This window comes from Phocoena phocoena, chromosome 17, assembly GCF_963924675.1.
Source record: "Phocoena phocoena chromosome 17, mPhoPho1.1, whole genome shotgun sequence".
In the NCBI taxonomy this organism is placed as follows: Eukaryota; Metazoa; Chordata; class Mammalia; order Artiodactyla; family Phocoenidae; genus Phocoena; species Phocoena phocoena.
In genome coordinates this window covers 52,158,233-52,185,005 of record NC_089235.1, presented here as the reverse complement: position 1 = coordinate 52,185,005, position 26,773 = coordinate 52,158,233, and the positions used below count along the sequence as shown (strand labels likewise).

At 34.8% G+C, this 26,773-nt stretch overlaps 1 protein-coding gene across 1 annotated transcript in view; it reads left to right on the top strand.

Annotated features, from left to right (window-relative positions):
• EIF3E (eukaryotic translation initiation factor 3 subunit E) overlaps positions 1-26,773 on the top strand; it is a 50,632-nt gene that overhangs the window by 18,950 nt on the left and 4,909 nt on the right. Inside the window, exons 7-10 of the mRNA XM_065895075.1 lie at positions 79-203; positions 13,230-13,356; positions 14,185-14,286; positions 15,584-15,693. Of these exons, the coding sequence (XP_065751147.1) occupies positions 79-203; positions 13,230-13,356; positions 14,185-14,286; positions 15,584-15,693 (464 nt within the window). The remainder of the gene's footprint in view (positions 1-78; positions 204-13,229; positions 13,357-14,184; positions 14,287-15,583; positions 15,694-26,773) is intronic.

Sequence of the window (26,773 nt, the reverse complement as noted above, 5' to 3'; positions counted from 1 at the left end):
TGAGATCAGGCATGTTTATTCCCTTTCATCTTTTTCATATATTAATATTTCCTATGTATACCTTTTTTAATCCTTTAGTCTGTGAGTTCTCCACTTCAGTCTCTTCAGCAGCGAACATGGCTCATTCATTGGTCTCTGTTTGTTTTCTTCAATCACCCTAAAGGGCGTGATAACATTATTGATCTCTTCCTTTACCAGCCACAGTAAGTTATTTCACTGTATAGTTTTGACTTTAATTATATGAAATCAAATAGGATTTTTAAAATTTAAAATGTACTTCTCTCTAACATTTGAATTTGTTGTCACATTTTTTCCCCTCTTCATGTGGTAGATTTGCTTGTTAATTGAAAAAGCTTACATGTAACTCTTAAGTAAATTATTTGGTAAAAGTATACTCTTAAGCCCTTTAAAGTGCTATTTAAGTTTGGTCCCTGGGCCAGCAGCATCAGTATCATGCAGAGTCTCAGGCCTTATTCTAGAAGAACTAAATCAGAATCTTCAACATAAGAAGAACCCAGGTAATTCATGTATACATTAAAGCTTTAGAATTAAGGCTCTGGGCCATATTATTTGGAAGGAAGATACACATTCCAAGAGAATTCCTTTTATATCCGCTTTGTTCCATCATCCAGCTTTTGGTGATAAGAAATTCACTGCTTTATGAACTAGACTATTCTACTGTTAGCTAGAAATCATTTTTAAAAATTTATTCTTCCATTTGAGGTCAATGACTCTGAATATTCTATTATTTCTTATTTGGTTGGAGCAACAGAAAACTAGACTGCTTTATGAAAATACTTCAGATACTTGAAGATAATTTTCCTTATTTTTCTTTCCTTCAGGCTAAATATCTCTAGTTTTATTAAGTAATGTAGTTTGTCACATTCTTTAGTATTTTGGCTGCTGTTCTTAGGTAACCATCAGTTTATCCACAGCTTTTAAAAAATCTGGATCTTTAAAATTGAAAGCTTATTCTAGGATTGTTATCTAAGCTTTATAGATTACAGTGGCAATATTAGCTCCTATGACCAGTACATATACTTATATTAATTTAGCCCAAGATTGCATTCTTGGTATGACTTATTGACTGCATTGTTGGTTAAGTCTCACATAACACTTTGAGCCGTATTTTTGTTATTTTTAACTCAATTTAAGATGGAGATCCTAATACATTTCAGTTGATATCTGCTTATTGTCTGTCAAATTAAGATTTTAACATTTTTTTCTAAAATGCATATTTAATTTACAGAAGTATAGTTTAGGAATAGATGGTGTAATACCCATCTAATAGAAAATCAATGAACATTGAACAGTGTATTTTTAAATTTTTTTGTAATTTTTTAAGTCTTGAAAATAAGGTAATAATACGTTAGCGATATTTTTATATAAGTTGATGAAATACAATCGTCTAAACTGAGTCACATGAATAAACATGTTCTTTAAATACTCCGTTTAGTAAGATTTTTGAGACTATAAAATATTTGACCTGTTCAGTTAAGTTGTTAACATAATCATCTGAACTTTAAATTTAAGAGAAATGAAGTTATTGGTGGCGATACAGATGAAAAATATTTGCCAACCAAGAATTGCCAGTGATTTTTAAATGTAGAAATGGAGGAGTTTTTTGTTTTTTTTTTTTTTGATGTGGACCATTTTTTAAAGTCTTTATTGAATTTGTTACAATACTGCTTTTGTGTTTTTGGCCACGAGGCATGTGGGATCTTAGCTCCCCAACCAGGGATTGAACCCACACCCCTGCATTGGAAGTCTTAGCCACTGGATCACCAGGGAAGTCCCAGGGAGCCATTTTTAAATGGTTTAAATTGCGTTTTCTGCATTAAATGCTAAATGTTTCCCCTGAATCTGTCAAATAGAAGCACTTTTATCAGAAATATGCTTGGCTTATTTTTTTGTATTAACATCACAACTTAAGTTCAGTATTAATGTATTTAGTTAGTATTTGCATGACACGCAGGTCCAATTTGTTAAAACTGAACACAGGCAAAGAAGTTTTCGTAATAGGAAATTATTTCGATCTTCCCTTGAAAAAACGAAACTACCTGGCATTAAGTGAAGTAGAAGATGGTGATTCCAGCATTAAATTTTAAATGTAAATTATAAGAGATAAGATTTTGTAATTTACATGGTTTTATAGTTATTTCTTCTTTTATTAGAGATGTTCAAGTATGCCTTCTAGATTCACATTCACTAATGTGAACATAAAAGCTTCATTCTGTCTGAGCTGTTGTTCCTCCTTTATTGAAGAAACCCTATTTTGTGGGAAATCTAAAAATTTTAAAGCTATATGTTTTACTGTTTGCTGGATGCTATGATAGATTGTAATCTGGGAAGTTATATATAAATTGTAGTCCATATGTTACATTAAGTAAAAAGCTCTTGGGAAAGGTTAAAAAAGAAAAGCCACTGTGTACTAAAATAAGATCCTACAAGGGTGGTATTATTTTGTTCTGGCTTTTGTATAGGAAGCATGCAACTTTATTTGTACAGTATCCTAGGGGTTGATTTGTGAAGAACAAAGCTGAACCAACCTCAGAAAGACTGAGTATAAAACCAGAATGCCATCATTATTTGCAATGAGAAGTGCTTAGAGGACTAAGTACATGAAACATGACCAGATTGTTCTGACCCTATAGGTTTAATACATAGGAAGCTGTAGAATACAGAAGATTCCTTTATGAATATTTGGAATCAGAATAGAAAATTAATTTATGTGACTGGAATGTTTCATGGCACCATCAGATTAAGCATCGGGTTAACATTTCCATTTCCACAATAGGAATATCCTTGTCATAAGGACCAGATCATGAACATTTTTTGACATGTTATGTCACCCTAAACGTTTGGATGGGCATTTCCAAGATTTGCTTTTTACTTCTCTTTTTATGATTCCATTTCATATCAGTATCTCCCACTTTGCTCCTATCTTCCTTCCCTGTCCCCCTATGTTGATTTAAATATGTTAATATTTTGTATCAAGTTCTTCTCAGGTCTTCCTGATCTGGTAGTTTTACTAAATTGATGAATCTCTCTCTGCTCTGGTGCATTGTTTATTTAATCCTGAGGGCCGTCTTATTTCTTTTATACTCTGATTCTTGAGAAGTACCTTTTCCATGCACCCTTTGGGCAACCATTATATTTTAGAAGAGGCTTTTTTATTTGTGATACTGACAGTTGCAATCTTATGCAGTAGTTGAGACATACCAATAATGGATGAATCTGGAGTACCCAGAAAAATGATTGGTAAAACATTGCAAGAAATTTGGGGATGTTGGTGAATATAAAATAGTTACATACCTATCTTTAATGTTAAACTATCCGTGCATCTTATAAAAAGAGATGTTTGATGAGAATTTCAAACTCAAGAATTAAGGGTATATTTCTCAGTATTTACGGAGATTAATCGAACATGCATTCAAGAGATTAAAAGTAACATTATTATGTAGTATTTTGCCTCCCTCCTGAATAATACAGCCTGTACGATTGTCTTATGAGTTGATTGATATCCCTAGAATCATGGCTGGGAGTAAGAGCCTTCCCTGAATGAGCAGATTTGACTCAAACATTGGATACTGTAATAGTTGGCTCTAATCTTGATACCTAGTAGGTGGGTTAAGGATCGATAAGGACAGCTCTTCTTGAACTCAGTCATAGGAATCCCTAGGCATTGGCTTTCCATGCTACTGCTTACAGGTAGACTCACTCTGCTGAATTTTTTTTTTTTGATGAATTTATTTATTTATTTATGGCTGCATTGGGTCTTTGTTGCTGCGCGCAGGCTTTCTCTAGTCGCGACGAGCGGGGGCTATTCTTCATTGTGGTGCATGGGCTTCTCATTGCGGTGACTTCTCTTGTTGCGGAGCATGGGCTATAGGCGCGCCGGCTCAGTAGTTGTGGTTCGCGGACTCTAGAGCACAGGCTCAGCAGTTGTGGCTCACAGGCTTAGTTGCTCCACGGCATGTGGGATCTTCCCGTACGAGGGCTCTAATCCGTGTCCCCTGCATTGGCAGGCAGATTCTTAACCACTGCGCCACCAGGGAAGCCTTCTGCTGTAGTTTTTGCAGTTACATATGTATCCAGAAAGGAACATTAAATTCAACTGATTTTTTAAAAATATTTTTAAGTAATGAAAGGAAGTATACAAACAAGGAAAGTGAAAATATTCAAGCCCACTGTAAAAATTCTATAATACAAATAAGGGGGAAACAGTATGGATTAATCCCTGACAACCTTATGGCTTATATGAAATCAAAACAATATATTTAATTCGTTAGTAGAATCATTTATTATAGATATTAGAAATAGAAAGGTAGTTCAGTTGAGATTGCAGAAAATTTTGTTAAAGATAAAAAATCAAACTTTTAATAAAGGAAAACAATGCAAAAAAGTAGATTTGTTTTTTAAATTTTAAAGTAAGGTAAAGGTTCATGGTCATAGAAATATAATTAAAATAACAACTTAGAATTAAGGCAGTTAATTATCAAGCTGTATTCTACAAGTAGGCTTAATGCCTTCATTTGCATTTCCATGGTTCATATACAAAAAAGACAATACCTTATGCCATTAAAAATCTCTGAATAAATTTTTAAAACTAGAAATTTTATAGCATGTACTTTCCGGACACAAAACAGTAAAACTAGGAGTTATTAAAAGTTTTATAAATAACTGAATCAAAGAAGAGATTAAATGTTGATAATTATGAAATACCTGCCAAAGCAGCACTCAGAAATTAATTCATAGCTTTGAGTACTTGTTCAACTTTTAAAAACTTGAGTAAAAAGTACAGAAAAATGGAACAAAGGCACTGAAAATAAAATTAGTAATATATTAGTAAATGTTGAAATTACTAATTTTGGAGCATTAAAAGAACTAGGTGTACATGGGAAGATACTCTGCATCCAATTTTGTGAGGCAAATAGGACTAGCCCTATTAGAACATTCAGTAAGATCCTCTTACCCCCTCCAAGACCCAAATCAGATATACACACTGAGGAGAAAAAACATTGGATGTTGAGAAGAAAATAATACTGACATCAGAATTATCTTTGACAATATTATTGTTGCTGGTGAATGGTTCTTAAACTTTTTAGTCTTCAAACTCTTACGCTATTAAGAGTTTTTGAGTGTAGTTTCGTATGTGTTGGCTAAATTTATTGATATATACTGTATTAGAAATTAAGAAATTCTAAAATATATTTATTAATTGACAAATAGTAAATTGGTTATAGTTATATATATTCTTATGAAAAATAACTTTAAAAAACCAAATTTAGTGAGGAGTGGCATTGTTTTACATTTTTGCAGACCTTTACATTTCTGGCTTAATTGACAGCTAGATTTTCATGTTTTTTTTCATATCTGATTTTCATTCAGTCTGTTGTGATATGTCATTTTGTTTGAAGGATAAGAAGAAAACCAAGCCTCACACATACATGTAGTTGGGAAAGAGAGGTGTTTTAATAGCCTTTTCAGATAATTGTGAATATCCTTTTTTGATCATAATACATACAGAACTCAACATGTAGTAATTTCTTAAAAGGTACTGAAATGTGGGATTTGAAACCATATCATTCAGTTTTTTGGATTCTAAACTATACTAGAATTCTAAACTATATTGGTTGATTTTGCAATTTAATTGGATCTTTTACCCATGCATGGTTTTATGACCGTATGCATTGATTGTTTGGGAAATACTGGTTCAGGGAGTTATGCAGGTATTCCAACATATACAGCACCATTATACAACACCAAAAAAATCACATTCATTAATTTCACTACTAAACCCATTAGAAAAGGCTTTTCAAAAAGTATTGGATAGTAGTCAAACTCTTGATGACAGATACAGATTTTCCAAAATTTTACCCTTTTTTTGAAAGCTCTGATTTTTATAATTTGTTTTTATTGAAGGATAGGCTCAACTTTATTGTCTGGAAAATGTCTGCCAAATACTCAAGTCTGAATGGCTTTGGTTTGACTGTCATTCCTTCAAGTAAAAATAGTGTTCTATGAGAAAAGCAGCTGGTTCACCTTGCAACTCAATCATTGAACATGTACTTTTCCTTAAGACAACCATGACACTAATGTACAGCAGAAGATCTTTTACACACTTCCCATTTTAGTCATACAGAATATTAAAAAGATAAGTATGCACGGGTTGAAATTTTTGAAAATTAATAATTTGTACTGCCTAATCAAAGATATAGTTGAAATTGGCTTTTTTTTTAACTGTAAGAGTGGTTATTAATAACAGTGACTAGTATAGTATGATGTCACTACCATGGTTTGTGCTAAGGTACCAGATGATTTCATTTTTTTGTTTACAATTCAGTGATTTTTAGTTTACCAAGTGGTGCAGCCATCACCATAAGTCAATTTTTGAACATTTTCATCCTCACAATAAGAACCCTGATGCCATTTGGACTATTTTTTTTTTAAACAGAAGTAGCCTGTTCGCAAAATGTGAAAAAGAAAACTCAGTAGTATTACAGTTTTAAAATTTCACCAAAATATGGTGCTTACCATTTTCACTTGCCATAGGGTCAGGTTGCCATCGTATTTTCTTCCTCATTAGTAATGTCTTGATGACTTATTCTGGTTTTTGCTTGATTCTAACTTTTTTCGCGTGAGAATACACTCAGTTGGCTTGACAGATCATTGTTTCAGCCATTTTCCTAGGTTGCATATTCTTTAAGTAGAATAGCTTCTAGTAAGTGTGTAATTTGCATTTGTATGTCTACAGTCAGTATGCATTTTTCAGTTGTCTCTGATAGGTAGTAGGTATTAATGGAGAAAGTATCATATTTTTCTGTTTTTAATTTCCAGCAGCACAGGAATACAATTTAATGTGGTTCATTGAGTGTATGTTAAATTGATAGTTTATATAGATTGTGATTTCAGGCTTTTTTAAAAATACGAAAGTACTGTTGAGATAATTTATACTTTTGTCCTTGAAGTGAAAGTTTAGATGCCAGTGCAGATTAAGTCTCTTACATCATATATATTATCATTTCTGCCATAATTTATTCTGAATCCAAAATAGAGATGATTTACACATTTGAAAAATGTTGAACTTTTAAATGTAATATAATATGTAAGATAAAGTATCAAGTGTAAGCTAGAACAGTGTTCGTAGGCTATTAGAGATGAGGCTTTGCCACCAAATGTAGATGCTATTAGGGAGAAGAATGCATTTGTAATACAATGCCCTAGTTACTCTCCGGTTGTAAAAAGAAAGATTCAAAGTTCAGTTAGCAAAAGAATGTTTAATTTGTTTTCTAAATAAAGATATCATAAATATCCTAAGAAATTTCAAGTTTTACTGTTAACAGTCAACTAGATCGTGTCTAGAATTTGTCCTGATTTACCCTCTGCCTTTATTTTTCCTAAATTTTCTAATTGTTCCTGATAAGAAAACTTTTTCATGCAGGTGTTTTACCTGCTTTAGCTCAGGATGATCTCTAAAAATCCATCCTCTGCAGTTCTACTAAGTCTTGCCTTTTTGATTTTTTAAGCCTTTCTGGAAGTACCTTTCCCTTTTTTGTACCAATTCAAAGCCTGCCTGTATTTCAAGCTCCAGCTCAGGTTTACTTCTACATGAGGTCCTGTATATTGTGCCTACCTTATATTGATAATTTGGAATTTAATTATTTACTGTCTTTTTATAATTGCCTTATCTCCCCAACTAGATTATAAGCATATTTGAGAGCAGAATTTTTATTCTTTATGTCCTTATAGTATCCCCCATATAATACTTAAATATTTTTTATTTGGTGGCATATTTTGTCTTATCCTTTGATTTCTAAATGTTCTGACTTACAATTAGAAAATACTGTAGAAAAATCTTACATAAAATTGTACAATTAGAGCAGGGCTGTGCTAGAGGAAAAATAAACATTTTTACTTAACCATCATGAAATTACACTTCCAAACACAGTAAATACTGAAGCTCTTGTTTAAAGGAAAAATTAATTTTAAGTTAGATTTCAAAAATAGGGGAGGCATAGCCTCCTTTCTTGCCTAATTTATAATCCAAACAAATAACATAACAAGTAGTTTAAGAACCTACTTAGCTAAATACAGATGTATTATGCATGCTAAACACACTGTAAATATATAACACTTATCACTGAGACCTGGAGAAGTTAGAGTCCAGTGAAGATGAAAATTGATTTGACTTTAAAATTTTGATTGATAGAGATGAAAGGAGATGGATGATAAGAAAGAGAAGTAGAACAAAAGAGCACAATGGTTATGTACAGGCTGTTAAATAACTATATCTATGGTTTTGCTTTTGTTCGAACTAAATATATAATTACGGATCCTACAAGAGTGTGAAGTAAGGTAACGTCCCCAGAATCACCCTTAATCCCCACTCCCTTCCTTTATATGTTGATCTATATACATAACATACATACATAGGAAGGATCACTTCTGCCCTAGCATGTTTCGAAGTCAGCCATGGTAATGCTGTATACCAGGAGTCTGCAAACTATGGACCATAGGCTCTTGTGACCCACTAGTGGCCTTTTTTCTTATGGCCTGCAATCTAAGAATGGCTTTTACATTTTAAATGGTTGGGGAAAATAATGAAAAGAATAATATTTTGCAATGTGATAATTATATGCTATTACAGTTTTAGTGTCCATAAATTTTTATTGGAACACACATTTATATATGGATATATCTACACACACGCACACACACACATCTTTGGCTGCTTTTGGATTGTAATGGCAGAGTTGAATTGTTGTGACAGAGATCATATACTATTGCACTCTCCCTGCCTCACTCTGCTACTCAGTGCTCTTTGAATCCCAGTGACGCTGCCCTTGTACCTGGACAAAGTTTCAAGTGCCATGTGTATCACTGTACTGCAACATTTTACTTCTTTTAGAAAAGTGGACTCAAGTGTGCTTAAATGTTTTTTTTAATAAATGTATTAATTAATTTATTTTTGGCTGCGTTGGGTCTTTGTTGCTGTGCCCAAGCTTTCTCTAGTTGCAGCAAGTGGAGGCTACCCTTGCAGTGCACGGGCTTCTCATTGTGGTGACTTCTCTTGTTGCATGGTATGGGCTCTAGGTGCGTGGGCTTCAGTAGTTGTAGCTCATGGCCTCTAGAGCACAGGCTCAGTAGTTGTAGTCACTGGCTTAGTTGCTCCGTGGCGTGTGGGATCTTCCCTGACCAGGGCTCAAACTTGTGTCCCCTGCATTGGCAGGAGGATTCTTAACCATTGTGCTACCAGGGAAGTACCAAATGTGCATAAATTTTAAGGCACAGTGCAGTGGGAATTATTTTGTTTCAAATTAGAAAGCAAAGCATTGAATTGACAATGTAGATATGCTAAGAGAATACAGTATACATCTACATAACCAGACTGTAAGCACTCATTACAATATTCCCAACTGATTACAAAGCAACTGTCAGAAAAATTAGGAAATTTAAAACAGAATATCTCATCACAGCAGAATTTCCTCACAAAAATTAATGAAAATGAGGCTTCAACCAAAGTAAGTTTCTGAGCGGCTCTTTTGTTAACCAGGTAAGGAAAGCCATTTACCAGTGGTGATTTTGTTAAATTCTGTTCAGTTGCAGTGGCCAAAGAAATATGTCCAGAAAAAATGAACTTGTTTAAAACTTTTAGCCTTTTGGTGAGAACAGCTCCTCAGAATTGAAAATATTGGGAGCAGCATCAGTAGTCAATTAAAATATAAAGTATATGATTTTTAGTGGTTTTCCTGGGCTCTTGATGAGTTGAGAGATGTTTACCAGTATGGCTAGTTGTTGGCTTGAGGAGTCAGTGATGGATTTGAAGTGACTGAAGAACATGCCTCTATGAATAGTATGGAACAACTACAGGTGAAAATGTTTTCAAAGTTGAGGAAACACTAATTTAGTACAGCCTGAAGTGGAATCTGCTAAGATGTGTTAAAACTTTTGGTGGCAAATATGTGTGGAGGAGAAAAATACTTATTAGTTGAACAGATTTACAAAGCTTGTGAAAATGTGAGGTGTTCAAAGCCTATAGTTATCCATTGCATTGTTCATTTCCAGGTACTTTGTGGGGAAAATTCTTGAATCCATGGTGTATTACTGAACCATTAGTGTCAACAGTGAACTTCATTTGCTATCGTGGACTTCACTGTTCTCAGTCCATGAATTTTTGTCAGATCAATAGAATATCTTGATTTTTCCTGCTACCACAGTGATAGGATGGCTTTGCAGTGGCAAAGTTTTGTTGTGACTTTTTTGAGGTTGGGGCAAGATTGAAATTTTCCTGAACAAAAAATTGCCCTCAGCCACTATTATCAAGCCATGAATGGCTCTGGACGTTAAGCTATAGACTTGATAATGTTTCTGAATTCAACCTAAAATTACAAATCAGAACAGTACTTATATGCAAAACTTATACTCTGGTAGTCACTTTGATAATGCCTAACATAGCATAAATCCTATGTCCAGCTGCTTTATACATTTTCCATTCTTTCAAAAGTTAAAAGAAGAAATGAGACTCTCATTCCCACACGTTTGTAGTGGACACGTTTTTTGGGCTCAAGTTACAATTCCAGAAAGTTTTAGACCTCATTGTAAGTATTGGGTTGGCCAAGAAGTTCATTCGAGTTTTTTTGTAAGATCTTACAGAAAAACTGAACCTTTTTGCCAACCCAATACAAAGGAAATTTCTGTATTTGAAAATTCATTTAACTGTGCAATTGAAACAGAAGCAATTTATCCTGTAGTGTAATGATATGCTAAAAGGCAGTATCAAAAGAAGAACTTAACAGAATTCTGTAAAAGCCTTCCAAGTGATAAATATGCTCAATTAAAATCTTATCAATTGATATCAGAGGTCAAATATGTAAAATCTCATTACAGATCAGCATTAACAGATAAACATTTGCAATAAATTTTAGTGATAGGGATCTCTAACTTTGAACACAGTTAAGCAAAGTTACCCTATTAAAGGAATTTTATTCTTCTCATTAGTAGACCTGAATTATAAAAAATTATAGTCAACTATTATATTTTGTGTTTTGTCAGTAAAATATTTTGGAAATTTGTTTTCTTGTTACTTAGGTTATTTAGGTACCTGATTAATATTCTCAGTCTTGCCTCTCGACCTGCAAACCTAAAATATTCATTATCTGCTCTTTACAAAAATTTTGCTAACCCCTACCATATACTCACATAAGAGAGAGGATTTTTTAAGGAAGTCATTCTCCAATAAAAACAGTGAAGTTACACATGGTGCAATGATACAGAGAAAGGATAAGTAAAAATAAATGTTTAACATCATATAAAATAAACTTACAATTTTTTATTTTGTATGGAAAAATCTATGAATGAGTTTCATAAATGCCTACTAAAATTACCTACTTCAAAACTGATTAAGAACACCAGTCGTGCTCTGCTGTACATGATGTCTCTGATAAGAATATTGAGGCAATCACTTGTACTGAGTGAACATTGCATTTAAAATTTTCTGCCTAAAACTCAGGCTTAATTTTTCAGGTAATGAAACTTTTAGCTGATTTGTGTAGTTATATTTTCTTAGAAATTGTTTTATTCTTAAGTAAGTGTTGATTATTTTTATACCTTACCTTTTTTAGAGGAAATTTAGGGGGGGCTAAGTGGGACTAGATTTTATTTAAGTGTTAGGTTACTATCAGATTCTAGGGTCCTCTAAAAAAGTTCAGACAGCATTTTTTGGGGAATCTGCGATATGACAAAGTATAAAGATTTATTAACATTACAGTCTGGGAGAACTTGGAAGATAAGGTATCTGAGCTGGACCTTGAAGGATGGCTAGAATTTAGGCCTTTAGAGGGATGTGTTTGGAAGAGCAGTCCATATGGAGTGAGTTTTAAGAAGTGAGGGAAGCAAGAGGCAGTCAGTGGTGGTGTGGTGGGAGATGGATCTGGATGGGTACTTTGGGACTTGAAGTTTTAACTAAGAGAAATGGACTTTATTGACAGATGTTTCCAAGCTTGGCATAGTACCTGGTGCTCAGAGGTTCTTACTGGATAAAAATTGGGGAGCTATATAAGGAAATTGAGCAGGAGAAATACAGGATAAACACTGAATGACAGAGGGTAGCCAGCTGGGGATCATCAAAATAGTTTCCAGTCTTTCATCCCCTGAAATTATTTTTTTAATTCTTTAATTTGTGTTGAGTGCCTGATTCTCTAATTGAGTAGTGTTTTTTTGCACATAGGTTTTCACACATTTGTTCTTCTAGGGAAATGAAATCTTTTGAAACAAACTGACAGCATGTATAAGGGCCTTGCAAAATCCTCTTATTCAACAATGGTAATAGGATTATTTACCTCTTAAGTGAGTCTGTCATCTCACTCCAAATTGGGAAATACCAGCTGGCATTCTCATCATTTAGACTTTTTCTTGGAGGAGATGGCCCTTACAGCAGGGGCCTCCAACTCCCAGTCTGCAGACTGGTACTTGTCCTCGGCCCGTTAGGAACCGGGCTGCACAGCAGGCGGTGAGCGGTGGGCAAGCAAGCAAAGCTTCATCTGCCACTCCCCATCACTCCCGATCGCTTGCACGCTCGCATTACCACCTGAACCCTCCCCACCATCGAGCACATTACTACCTGAACCACACCAACTCCCCCCTGCCGCCCTCCCATGGAAAAATTGTCTTCCACAGAACTGGTCCCTGGTGCCAAAAAGGTTGTGAACCGCTGCTTTATAGTATTCATTCTTAAGTTTTTGCAATCCTAGTTTTCTGAAACAGTGCAATCTAATGGGCTGCTCAAGTGTTTTATTTTTATTCTTTTATAACTTAATTTTTTAAATATTTGGCTGCATTGAGTCTTCTTTGTTGCGCATGGGCTTTCTCTAGTTGCGGCGAGTGGGGGCTACTCTTCGTTGCAGTGCGCGGGCTTCTCATTGTGGTGGCTTCTCTAGTTGTGGAGCACGGGCTCTGGGCGCGCAGGCTTCAGTAGTTGTGGCACATGGGCTCACTAGTTGTGGCTTGCAGGCTCAGTAGTTGTGGCACATGGGCTTAGTTGCTCCACAGCATGTGGGATCTTCCCCAGCCAGGGCTCGAACCTGTGTCCCCTGCATTGGCAGGTGGATTCTTAACCACTGCAGCACCAGGGAAGCCCTAAGTGTTTTTTTTTAAATCACAGGTGATTACAGATCTAAAAAAACTGGGTAAGTGATTAATATTAAGTAACTTTTATATTTTTACCTTAGGTATCTTAATGCAATTCAGACAATGTGTCCACATATTCTCCGCTATTTGACCACAGCAGTCATAACAAACAAAGATGTCCGAAAACGCCGGCAAGTGCTAAAAGATCTGGTCAAAGTCATTCAACAGGTAAAAACTAAAATCTATTGATTTTTAAAACGTGCCTAAACTTTGAGTCTAACCTCTTTTTCTGAAAAAGTAGGACTCTTAGTTCTTAAGGTAAAAATGTTTAAAAATAGGAGGGAAGTACACATGAAGAGAAAAGAGCCCAAGAACCCCAAATGGGCATATACTACTTTTAAGTTCATGATATACTTATGGTAGATGTGGTATGAATGAATGCTGCTCTCTGCTAGTTAGATACTTAATATGCATTGTGTATTAGTGTTGCTCTTATTGCAAAGGGTGAAGGAGATCTGGAGCTTGGAACTTTTTGTTGGAAGGTCATTACCTACATAGTTCCAGAGTAGTGATCTTTACATAGAATATAATTTTAATAGTCCCCAAGTTGTACAAAAGCTATAGCCCTACTGATTGATTTTTAGTGAATTTCTTAGCAATAACTGTGGGTTAAAAAAGAACTTAAACATTTATTTGATCTAAGAATAACTTAAGTACAAAAAGACAGTTTTATCCTGAAAGATATGAATACCCTTTTACTTGGAGAAGTTCATCACTGTTTATTAACTAAGGGAGACTTTTGGCAGTAGAGGAATTTGAAAGCTTTTGGAATGGTTCTAGTATGAGAATTTAGAGAACTTGGTCTGGAAGGCATTATAAGGTTAAGGTGTGGCCTGCAATCAGGATATGAGCAATTGCTTTGAGAAGATAATACTAGGTAATTTGTTAGAAATTAATGGTAAGGGAGGAGAAAATAGGAAGATTGGGCTATTCTGGGGACGGTCTACTAAACAGTGTTGAATCAGATCCAACTTAACCTTTGACTTAATTTTACAGGAGTCTTACACATATAAAGACCCAATTACAGAGTTTGTTGAATGCTTATATGTTAACTTTGACTTTGATGGGGCTCAGAAAAAGCTAAGGGAATGTGAATCAGTAAGTACAAATTTTTACTTACAAATTAATAATATTCTTAAAATTCTGAATATTATAAAAGTTAACCTTGCAGGGTTTTATTAAAGTGATTATATCAGAAATGTTTATTAATCTTAATATGCAGTTTATTTAGAAATGTGCTGGGTTGAAGACATTTTCAATCTTATTGCCTGAGTCTATCCCTTTTGTTAGGACAGTTTGTTAAAACATGGGGGCTTTATAAATTCACACATGTCTTATCCTGAATGAGTAAATATGTGAAATATTTTATATGTATGGGCAAGATTATGTGGAATTTTCCATCACAGCTGTAATTCCAGTGTGTTACGTAAGCAGGCCTATCTTCAGAATTTTTCTTATGATTGTATTTATCATTTGCTATAAATCAGTCAAGCTAAGAGTGTGAATTTTTTAACTACAATGTCTTCTGTTAGTTGGTAGAAACCAAAGTTCTGTGAGAGCAACTGAAAGAGTTAGATTTACGGGTTTTTTTGAATAACTTAGTTTGCAAGTTTTGAGAAACTAAGAATTTACCTGTTTAAGGCATTTACCAAATCTACAAGTTACTAGCTGTCAGTTTCATTTTTGAACCCAGATATTAGCACAAAAATTGGAAGAGTTTGTTGAAGGACTTAAGATCTTATTTGTCTAAGGAAAAGGAAATTATGTAAGTATACCTTTAGAGGTGATTTTCAAACATTGGACAAAATTAGAATCCAGTTTAATAACTTGTGTACTTGCAGTGAAATGTGACATTGTTATTTAAATATTGGTGTATATTGTAATACTAAGTATCTAGGCCTTGCCAAGGCAGTGGGGCACTTGGTTGCTGTTCTTGAAGTTAGAATATTCCCTTCTAAGTATAATACCATCTGTGGAATAGGTGCCACCCTTTGAATTTTTTTCTTTTGTAGATTTTCAAGTCTACTTACTATCACAAAAATATGCATATCTTTAGTCCATTTGTAACTATCTTAAATAGCTGGAAATATATTATCTACAGAACATTTATGTAGGATAGAGACAGGACAAAGCTGCTTTGTCACAAGATTGCTCAAGTCATCAATGGAACAAGGAAACAGTACAGTTCTTAGCTCTTTTTCCTGTAGCATTCGTTTACTTCTTGGTTAAATTGTTAGAGACTTGAATATAGTGTTCTAGAAAGTGCTGTGGTGTACAACTTGGATAGATGAGAGAATTATAGTGAATGGAATAATGAGTAAAGCACAAAGTATTTGTGACAAATTTTTCAAAATTGCTTGTCAGCACCGTTTTTTTCTTTTTTTTATATGCATAGGTGCTAGTGAATGATTTCTTCTTGGTGGCTTGTCTTGAGGATTTCATTGAAAATGCCCGTCTCTTCATATTTGAGACTTTTTGTCGCATCCATCAATGTATCAGCATTAAGTAAGAGCACTCTGATTTGATTTGTATTTTCTACTTCTAAATTCCTGTAAATTTTCATTTATTGTAAAGTTATACTTAATAGGATTCCAGTTAATTGGATTTTTATTTTATTTCTCTTTGCTTTAGAAGAAAAAGGAAACATTGTCCTAGTAATTTATTAAAAATCCTAGCTTTTGTTTGAATTCCGGGGTGCTACAGTCCTTCTTTATCTTCTTTAGTTTCCATGTGTGTGGGAAAGCATGAATTTTGAAAGTGATAACTTCAAGGCAGTATTATGATTGTCAGTTACCTTTTTAAAGAGTTACCTTTTAAAATAATACTATTATACCATTACGTAGGGAGAAAAGAGCAGTGACCAGTTTTAGAATGGTTTTTAACAGGGGTTCAAATAAGGAGTTAGTCCTTAGTAAATTGGAAATGCTGTTGAAAAGACCACATTTGGTAATCATTTCAGTTAATTGAATTTGTTTTATTTAATTATATATTTGAATTCTCATATAGTAAACTCTTGTGACATCCTAAAATGTTGAAACATGGAAAAATTATGGTGAATTTCAGTTGGGATTTTCTCTTGTGTGAGGAAATTATTAGGAAAAAATTGTGAAACTTACATAACCTATTAGAAACTAATTTTACATATTAGAATTTGAAAAATAACAGTGCCCTTTGGCCACAGATGAAGTCGAACGGTAAATGCTCCTTAATGTTTAAAAACTAAGCTACTTTAATGTTTACCTCTTAGGAATTGTATGTAGACCAAAGTTTTTCTTTAGTGCCATTTGTTTTTGCTAAGGCATCCATACTTGTTTGCCTAATTTTAGTGGATTGTCATTGAAGTGGTTACTCAGAGTTAGAATTACAGTGTGTGAGGCTTTTTCTATGGTAGTTGAAGCCTTGACCTGTTTTAGTAGTACTTTAGCTAGCAGACATATAATTTTACAAATCTGATTCTCTTAAAGAATACATGGCAATTCCTAAAATGTCGTTTGTTGTGAAATGCAATATTATGTATATGAGTATACATATTTATGTATACATATATGCAGATAAAATAAGAGCCCCTTCACCTTGTTTAGCCTGTACCTCTATTCAGCTTTCCTCCTGACTCTATGGAACCATACGACTCTGACTCTGGAAACCCAATTTTACAAAACACTGATTCAGTACAACTCCTTTGTTTTGTAACTCCCTGTTTATAGCCGAGAAACTGAAGGCTCAGAGACATTAAGCAGCTTAGGGCTTATTTAATGAAAGAGGCTGAGCTAATAGCTCTCTGACATTCATTGTCTTCACCCTCATTATAAATTCTTTCTTTTTCATTGTGAGCAATTGATATTTTTAGAAACAGCAGATTTAGACTAATTTGTCATTAGTTTATCACTTGAGCCAGAGGATAAAGATGGAAACCATATGACAGTGTTTAATGTTTTTGTGCAAAATCTGTAGAATTTTGATTTTTATTTTACAAAGAGATTCCCTGAAGCAACTGCGAACTTTCTGAGTCAGATTTTCTGTGTATGCTATGCTATGCTGTGTAATAAATAGGGCTACTATGCTATTCCATTTAGGGTGATAATTCCAAAGCACATCAGGATTGAGAACCCTTGCATCAGGTCACCAGTTTTTTTTAGGCACATAATTATAGCCTGCTAGGATAATGAAGTGAAAAACCAGTGATTTAATATTTTTAGTATATAATGAATTAAGAAGGTAGAGGCAGAGCATAAAGTATAGCTTCATGTGAACAAAGAAATAATTCTTTTTAGAGTAACAGTGAGATCTCAGGTTGTAAGGTTTACGGGGTGATAGTGGAGAGTATGCGGCCAATAGGCTCAGTCCAGGGGGCTACGCTTCTTCACGTTTTTTTAAAATTATTTATTTATGGCTGTGTTGGGTCTTCGTTTCTGTGTGAGGGCTTTCTCTAGTTGCGGCGAGCGGGGGCCACTCTTCATCGCGGTGCGCGGGCCTCTCACTGTAGTGGCCTCTCTTGTTGCGGAGCACAAGCTCCAGACGCGCAGGCTCAGTAGTTGTGGCTCACGGGCCTAGTTGATCCGCGGCATGTGGGATCTTCCCAGACCAGGGCTCGAACCCGTGTCCCCTGCATTGGCAGGCAGGTTCTCAACCACTGCCCCTCCAGGGAAGCCCCCTTCGTGTTTTTAGAGCTGCTTTAATGGGTTAGGAATATGGCTGAAAGTTATGTTAAGCATCTAAGTTGGGCTTTTATAAGTACAACAAATGTCTTAATTCAGACCCCAAGGACTTGGAATCCATAATAATGACCAAAATAGCTAATATTTACCTTCAAACAATCCATAGAAAAATTTATTGTTCTCTAGTCCAGAGGTTTTTAAACCTAGCTGTACATCAGAATCATCTGGAGAACTTAAAAAACCACCAACAACTTAAACTTAAGAATAGATTTTCTGGCTTTACCCCAGACCTTCTGAATCAGAATCTCTGGGATCAAGGCTTGAGAATTTGGTTTAAAACTTCCCAGGTCCAACCCCCCAAAAATGAAGCATTTTCAGAGTGGGGAGGGGGAGATCTCAGCATCTGTATTTTTCAAAGCTCCTCTAAGTAACTCTGATGCAAAACTTCTTTTTTTAAATTACGCCTCTTATTTTGAGATGATAATAGATTCACCTTGAGTTGTAAGAAATAATGAAGAGATCCCCTATGCCCTTTACAGTTTCCTTCAATGGTAACATTTTGTAAGCCATAGTAAAATATCACAGCCATCATTATTGTTGTTGATATATTCAGATACAGAACATTTCTGTCACCACAAGGATTCCTCAAATTGCTCTTTTATAGCCATACCCACTTCCCTCCCACCTCTCTTTAACCCCTGGCAACCACTCCTCTGTTCTCCATTTCTGTAATTTTGTCATTTCAAGAATGTGCAAAATTTTTAAAAGATAGTGTTCAGTTTTCTTTTTTTTAATATGATTTGCTTTTATTTATTTATTTATTTATTTTTTGGCTGCTTTGGGTCTTTATTTATTTATTTAAATTTAAATATTTATTTAAATATAAATTTTTATTTAAATTTAAATAAATTTATTTATTTAAATAATAAATATTATTTATTTAGTTTTGGTTGCGTTGCTGTATGCGGGGGCTTTCTCTAATTGTGGTGAGCGAGGGCTACTCTTCGTTGCAGTGTGCAGGCTTCTCATTGTGGTGGGGCTTCTCTTGTTGCAGAGCACGGGCTCTAGGTGCACGGGCTTCAGTAGTTGTGGCACGTGGGCTCAGTAGTTGTGGCCCGCGGGGCTCTAGAGCGCAGGCTCAGTAGTTGTGGCGCATGGGCTTTGTTGCTCCGCGGCATGTGGGATCTTCCCAGACCAGGGCTCGAACCCATGTCCCCAGCATTGGCAGGCAGATTCTTAACCACTGTGCCACCAGGGAGGCCCAGTGTTCAGCTTTCTAAAGAGGATAAATACATATGATATACATTAAGATATAATTAGTTAAGAGCAGTGTAGCTAGTACAGTTGTTGAAGAAGAAAATATTACAGATGTGAATGAGTGCCTCTTGGAGCATAGCCTTAGAGCTTAAAATCCAGAGGAAGAAACAGATATTAAATAAAGGTAAGATTACAAATTATGATAGGCATTTTGAAGAAAAATACAGAGTAATTAGAATGACATGGACATTATTTGTATATTGAAAAATCAGAGAATAATTTGGATTGAAGGTTCAGTGAACTCTGATAATTCTCTAAATGGGATATATTTAAGTAGACTCTTCCACCATATATTAATTATGACAAATTACTCCATTCACTAGTTTATGCTGGCCTATCTCTGCCGCTAATTTTTAAAGTTATTTGATGTTCGAGCTTTTCTAGGGTTGGGCGGGGAAGATTTGTCTCTGTCTTCCTTTCTGTCCCCCAGCAGACGCATATCAAATGCTATTCAGTATTATAAAACGCATGGTTGTTTATTAAATAACTCTTTCCATTTGTGATTTGGAACATTCTCTGTTGATAGGATTCTTCACTAAGTGGCTGTAAGCACATGTGATAGTCTTATCTTTGTAAAAATGCATATTAAGAATGTTTTTATCGGTTTATATACAACCCTATAGATTTGTAGGATAAGTTTCGAATCTATTTACCATAAAGTATACAACATCTGTCAAAAAAGATTACTGTGGTGGGATTTAATTTAGTATAGCTGAATAGTTTATCAGATATGGTGTGTGTCTGAAATTTAAAAGCTGTTCTAGAATAATTCTTGGACCAGTTTTCAATTGTAGATAAAAGCAAAGTATGGAAGTAATATTTTGAATGTGTATGATAAACATTTTGGAGCATACATTAATATAATTTCCCTATGGGGGTTAGTTTTGGCTTTTCACAAAAGTATGTATTTGCCAACTGCTCTTGCATTTAAGTTATGAAGTCATTCTACTTTGCTTATTTTATTAAGTAACACTTTAGATCTTAATATTTTTCTTAAAGTTTTTATTACCATGTAGCAATTTGTATTCTTAATTATACTTCCTGATGTTAGAAATAAAAAGGTGTGTTTTCAGATGGAGATTAAATCATTTTAACAGCCATTATCACTGCATTTCTGTATTAACTATAAAGTAATATACTGTCTTTTTTTCAAGTTTCTTTTTTAAAAAATTTATTTATTTTTATTTTGGGCTGCGTTGGGTCCTCATTGCTGAACATGGGCTTTTTTCTGGTTGCGGTGAGCAGGGGCTACTCTTCGTTGTGGTGCGCAGGCTTCTCATTGTGGTGGCTTCTCTTGTTGGGAGCACGGGCTCTAGACTCGTGGGCTTCAGTAGTTGTGGTGCGCGGTCTTAGTTGCTCCGCGGCATGTGGGATCTTCCCGGACCAGGGCTCAAACCCGTGTCTCCTGCGTTGGCAGGCGTATTCTTAACCACTGCACCACCAGGGAAGCTCTATACTCTCATTTTTGACTAATGCGATGTTGGAAAATTCAGTGAGAATTTTCATTTGTCACACACAGAATTTAGCATTTTCTCAGTTTTCTCCTGGTTTCTTTCTATTTCCTCCTAATCTAACAGTTAAACACAGTTTACACTTAACACTTATTCTTTAATTAGTTGTCATAGCATACAGTTATAAAAGACTGCTGCTCTTTGGATATGCTAAATAGCCACAGTCTTCAGTGAAAAGCAGGCCAGAGTTTCCATAGTTTAATGCTAAAGTCAATACTATTTGAAATAAATTGTGCTTATCAAATAAAATTTGGAAAGCCAGGTTATTTAAACAGGTAATTCATATGCCTGTGAAATGCTGGACCCCAAATCCTTATTTGTTAAGATACTAATATTAGGGCAGGGGCTATGGGAGGGTTCAGAAAAGGGAGACTGTCTAAAAGATTAGTCATTGAAAACCTGATAGACAGTCAGCCTAGAGTTGATGAAAGCCTAATTGGTTCTCTAGATTTAGATTTATATATTTTATGTGCTTAAGTGGGACCACCGGTCTTAATTACTTCCCAGAAAGAAGAAAAGTATCTGGTTTTGTGCTAAGAGTCTTGAATATGTTTTATTAATGAAATTGAATAGAGAATGAAATACTTATTTTTTCTATGCCTTGAAATAGCACTTAGGATTCTATTTTTTTCCCCCCAAAGGAATGATTTATATTTTTATTTAGTCAAAGTTACTAAGCTTTTCCTTTATGGTACTGGATTTTGTATTTTATTAAAAAGTTCTTTCTCATAATAGGTTTATATGCTATTTATATGTTTTTTTCTAGGACCTTAATGGCTTTATTTCTTCTATTTGAATCCATCAATGATTATTTGGGAATAGAGAATAGCTTCCCCCCACCCCCAATAGCTAGGATTTATTGAAATACTATCCTTCCCCCGACCTATTTGAAATGCCACCCATATCACATTTTAAATTCTCATTTATATATGGGACTTTTTCTGAACTTTTTAATCTTTTATAAATTGTGTGTTGATTTCTGAACTTAGCACCAAATACGTGCTAAGTTAACTTAGTACCTTTTTTCAAATAAGGTAGATCTGTAGTATGTTTTAGTATTCAGTATTTATTTTCCATGTAATTGATAATTGCCACTTTTCCCTCATTTGCTTCATTGTTCTTCCTAATGTCTTTTTCATTCATTCTACTTCAGATTCTTTGCCAGTTTATAAATCTCTTCTGCAAATTGATTATTTTATTTGTTTTATCTTCCTCAAAAAAATGTGGACTCGTTGCTCTTTCTGCCAGGTGCATATTTATCTCTCTTTGTCATTTGTTCTGGGGATTTCCTTAGCTTGTCTACTATGATAGTGCTCCAGTTTCGTGGACATTATGCCGTCCTTTTTCTTGGTTTATTATCATATTTGGTAATTATCATATTCTTCAGCGGCTTTATAAGGAACGGTACTTTGGAGGTAATTTTTTCACATCTAAAATTGTGTATTTGACTCTCATACTTGAGTAGTGGTATTGCTCAAGGCCTGGTATTCTCATTTGAAAACTACTACAGAATTTTGAAGATGTGATTCTCTTGCTTTCTAGCTTTTGTTGTAGAAGTCAGAAGCCATTTTTATTCCTCATCTTTTATACAGGTGTTTTGTTCTCCTGTCTAGAAACGTGGGGGGAAGACGCTTTTTTTTTTTGTCCCCATTGCTCTGAAATTTTACAATGATATGCCTTAGTTTAGGTCTGTTTTAATTCTTTATGTAGGACCTTTTTAATTTGGAAGCTCATGCTCTCCAGTTCTGGGAAATTTTCTTGAATTATTTCTTTCTTCTTTATGTTCACTGTTTATTCTTTCTGGAACTTCTATTGTTCAGGTATTAGACCTGCTGGACCAGGCTTCCAATTTTCTTACTTCTCTATTTTCCATCACTTTGTCTTTGTGTTCTACACTCTGGGATATTTTCTCAACATCTTTCAAATCTTCTGTAGATTAAAAACAACAAATCTCTAATGTTATTCTTTAATTTCCAAGAGCCCTCTGTCACTCTTTTCTCTGAATATTTTTCCTTTATAGCATTCTGTTCTTATTTTATGAATGCAATACTACAGTGGTTTTTAATTTTGCTAAGGATATTAATGATAGTTTTTGTTGTAGTTTTCTTTTTATAAATTGAGATATAATTAACATATAACAAAACATTACATTAGTTTCAGGTGTACAACATAATGATTTGATATTGTATATATTGTGAAATGATCACCATAATAACTGTAGTCAGCATTCATCGCCACACGTAGTTGCAAATTTTTTTTTCTTGTGATGAGATTTACTCTAAACTATAGTCACCGTGCTGTACATTATATCCCATGACTTATTTTGTAACTGTAAGTTTGTACCTTTTGACCCTTCACCCAGTCCCCGCCGCCCTCCCCAATCTCTTCTCTGTATCTACGAGCATTTTTTGTTTGTTTTAGATTCCACGTATAAATGAGATCATATGGTATTTGTCTTTTTCTGTCTGACTTAATTCACTTGGCATAATGCCCTCAAGTTCTTTCCATGTTGTCACAAATGGCAAGGTTTCATTCTTTTAATGGTTGAATAATATTCCTCTGTGTGTGTGTGTGTGTGTGTGTGTGTGTGTGTGTATCACATTTTCTTCATTCATCCATTGATGGTCACTTAGGTTGCTTTTGTGTCTTGGCTGTTGTAAATAATACTGCAGTGAACATGAGTTTAGGTATATCTTCTCAAGTTAGTGTTTTCATTTCCTTCGGATAAATATTCATAAGTGGAATTGCTGGATCATATGATAGTTCTATTTTTAATTGTTTGAGGAACTAACATACTGTCTTCCATAGTGGCTATACCAATATACTTTACCACCAGCAGTGCACAAGTGTTCCCCTTTCTCCACATTCATGCTAACACTTATTTCTTATCTTTTTGGTAATAGCCATTCTAACAGGTGTGAGAGATCTCATTATAGTTTTGATTTGCATTTCTCTGATGATTAGTGATGCTGAGCACCTTTTCACGTTCCTTGGAAAGATATTCAGATCCTCTGCCCATTTTTAAATCAAATCACTTGTTGTTTTGATACTGAGTTATATGTGTTCCTTCTGTATTTTGGGTATTAACCCCTTAAATACATGGTTTGCAATATTTTGCAATATTTCTCCCATTTGGTAGGTTGCCTTTTCTTCTCATTGATGGTTTCCTTTACTGTGCAGGGGTTTTTTAGTTTGATGTTAATTTTTGCTTTTGTTGCCTTTGTTTTGGGGTTTGTTTTTGGTATCAGGTCCAAAAAATCATCACCAAGACTTATGTCAAGGAACTTACTACCTGTGTTATTTTGTTTTTTATGGTTTCTGGTCTTTTCTTTTTTTTTTTTTTTGGTATGCGGGCCTCTCACTGTTGTGGCCTGTCCCGTTGCGGAGCGCAGGCTCAGCGGCCATGGCTTACGGGCCCAGCCGCTTCGCAGCATGTGGGATCTTCCCAGACCGGAGCACGAACCCGTGTCCCCTGCATCGGCAGGCGAACTCTCAACCACTGTGCCACCAGGGAAGCCCTGGTTTCAGGTCTTAATGTTCAACTCTTTAATTCATTTTGAGTTAATTTTTGTACATGGTGTGAGATAGTGGTCCAGTTTCATTTGTTTGCATGTAGCTGTCCAGTTTTCCCAACACCGTTTGTTGAAGAGACTGTTCTTTTCCCATCGTGTATTCTTGCCTCCTTTGTCAAAAATAAATTAATGCTTGGGTTTGAGCTCTCTATTGTGTTCCATGGATCTTTGTATCTGTTTTTATGCCAGTAGCATACTGTTTTGATTACTGTATCTTTGTGATATAGTTTGAAGTCAAGGTGTGTGATGCCTCCAGCTTTGTTCTTCTTTCTCAAGATTGCTTGGGCTACTTGGAGTCTTATGTATTACTGACTTAATATATTCAATATCATGTTGTTGTGTCACTTGAGGAGGAGAGCTCTTCAACTAAAAGATGGGAATAAGGGATTTACACAAAATATTTTAAATGTCTTTTTAATTTATCTTATTGAAGTATAGTTGATTTACAGTGTTGTGTTAATTTCTGCTTGTATAGCAAAGTGATTCAGTTATATGTGTATATATTCTTTTTTTATTTCTTTCCATTATGGTTTATTACAGGATATTGGATATAGTTCCCTGTGCTATACAGTAGGACCTTGTTTATCCGTTCTATATATAGTAGTTTGCATCTGCTAATCCCAAACTCCCAGTCCATCCCTCCCCCAGCCCTCCTCTACCTCAGCAACCACAAGTCTGTTCCCTGTCCTTGAGTCTGTTTCTGTTTTGTAGATAAGTTCATTTGTGTCATATTTTAGATTTCACATATAGGTGGTATTTGTCTTTCTCTGTCTGACTTCACTTAGTATGATATCTCCAGGTCCATCCATGTTGCTGCACATGGCATTATTTCATTCTTTTTTATGGCTGAGCAGTATTCCTTTGTGTATATGTACCACATCTTCTTTATTCATTCATCTGTCAGTGGACATTTGGGTTGTTTCCATGTTTTGGCTATTGTGAATAGTATTGCTGCTGTGAACATAGGGGTGCATGTATCTTTTTGAATTATGGTTTTGTCTGGATATATACCCAGGAGTGGGATTGCTGGCTCATATGGCAACTCTTTTTCATTTTTTGAGGAACCTCCATACTGTTTTCTCTAGTGGCTGCACCAATTTACATTCCCACCAACAGTGTAGGAGGGTTCCCTTTTCTCCACACCCTCTCCAGCATTTGTTATTTGTAGACTTTTTAGTGATGGCCATTCTGACTGATGTGAGGTGGTACCTCATTGCAGTTTTGATTTGCATTTCTCTAATAATTAGCAATGTTGAGCATCTTTTCATAGGCCTATTGGCCATCTCTGTATGTCTTCTTTGGAGAAATGTCTGTTTACGTCTTCTGCCCATTCTTTCGACTAGGTTGTTTTGTTGTTGTTGAGTTGTATGAGCTGTTTGTATATTTTGGAAATTAATCCCTTGTTGGTCGCATCATTTGCAAATACTTTCTCCCAGTCAGTAGGTTGTCTTTTTGTTTTGTTTATGGTTTCCTTTGCTGTGCAAAAGCTTATGTTTGATTAGGTTCCATTTGGTTATTTTTTGTTTGTTTGTTTTTTGCTTTTATTTCTATTGCCTTGGGAGACTGACCTAAGAAAACAGTGGTATGATTTATGTCAGAGAATGTTTTGCCTATGTTATCTTCTGGGAGTTTTATGGTGTCATGTCGTAAATATAAGTCTTTAAGCCTAAAATATCTTCTTTAAGCTGCCTACTGACAGGGTTGAGATTTTTAGTGTAATCTGAATAATCTGGAAGTTATTTTTGAGTTTGAAACCTAGATTGAATTAGGTATTTTTCTCAGAAATTCTGCCTTTTGATATATTTTGTCTTTTAATTTATTGATAAACTAAATTATTTTAAAAACACAAAATTAACATGGTGTAGGATAGCTTAAGGCAAGTTTGTTTTTTTAAGCTTTAATAGGATATTAAATTTTTATTTTTAAACCTTTACTAATATTTTCATAAAATCAGTAGAATGTAAGAGAATTGTGGACTTTGAGGATTTCTATTATTTAATTACTTTTACTGTGTATATTTTCCTGTTACTTGAAAGAAACTGGATTATTGCCACGTTCTCTTACTTATTCTCAGAGTGATTGGTAGCCTAGATAACCTGAGATACCATCAATAATTTACTGATACTTCTCGGACCTTATTTCAAGTTTTTCTTTGACTTGATTTAAAAGTAAAGGATCAACAAGCACATTGCAAAACAGTAAATCCCCAAAGTGGGATTATGGGTCAGAGTATGCAGACATTTGTGGGTCTTGCTGCATGTTGCCAGATTGCTCTAACCATGATGGAATATGAGACTTAGAATATGTATGTAAAGAAAAAAGAGGGATGGAAAATTCTAGGTAGAGTTATACAGCGTAGAATTTTCTTTATCTTAAAATTTGACCTTAAATATTTCTTTACTTAAACCGTCCTCAAACTTCCAGACTGGAACTGGTTAAACCCTTTTGTACTCACATAGCTCCTTTCACTTTTTTATCCTTACACTTAAAATAGTTTATATATTTGGGGTATTAGATGATTGTCCCCTAT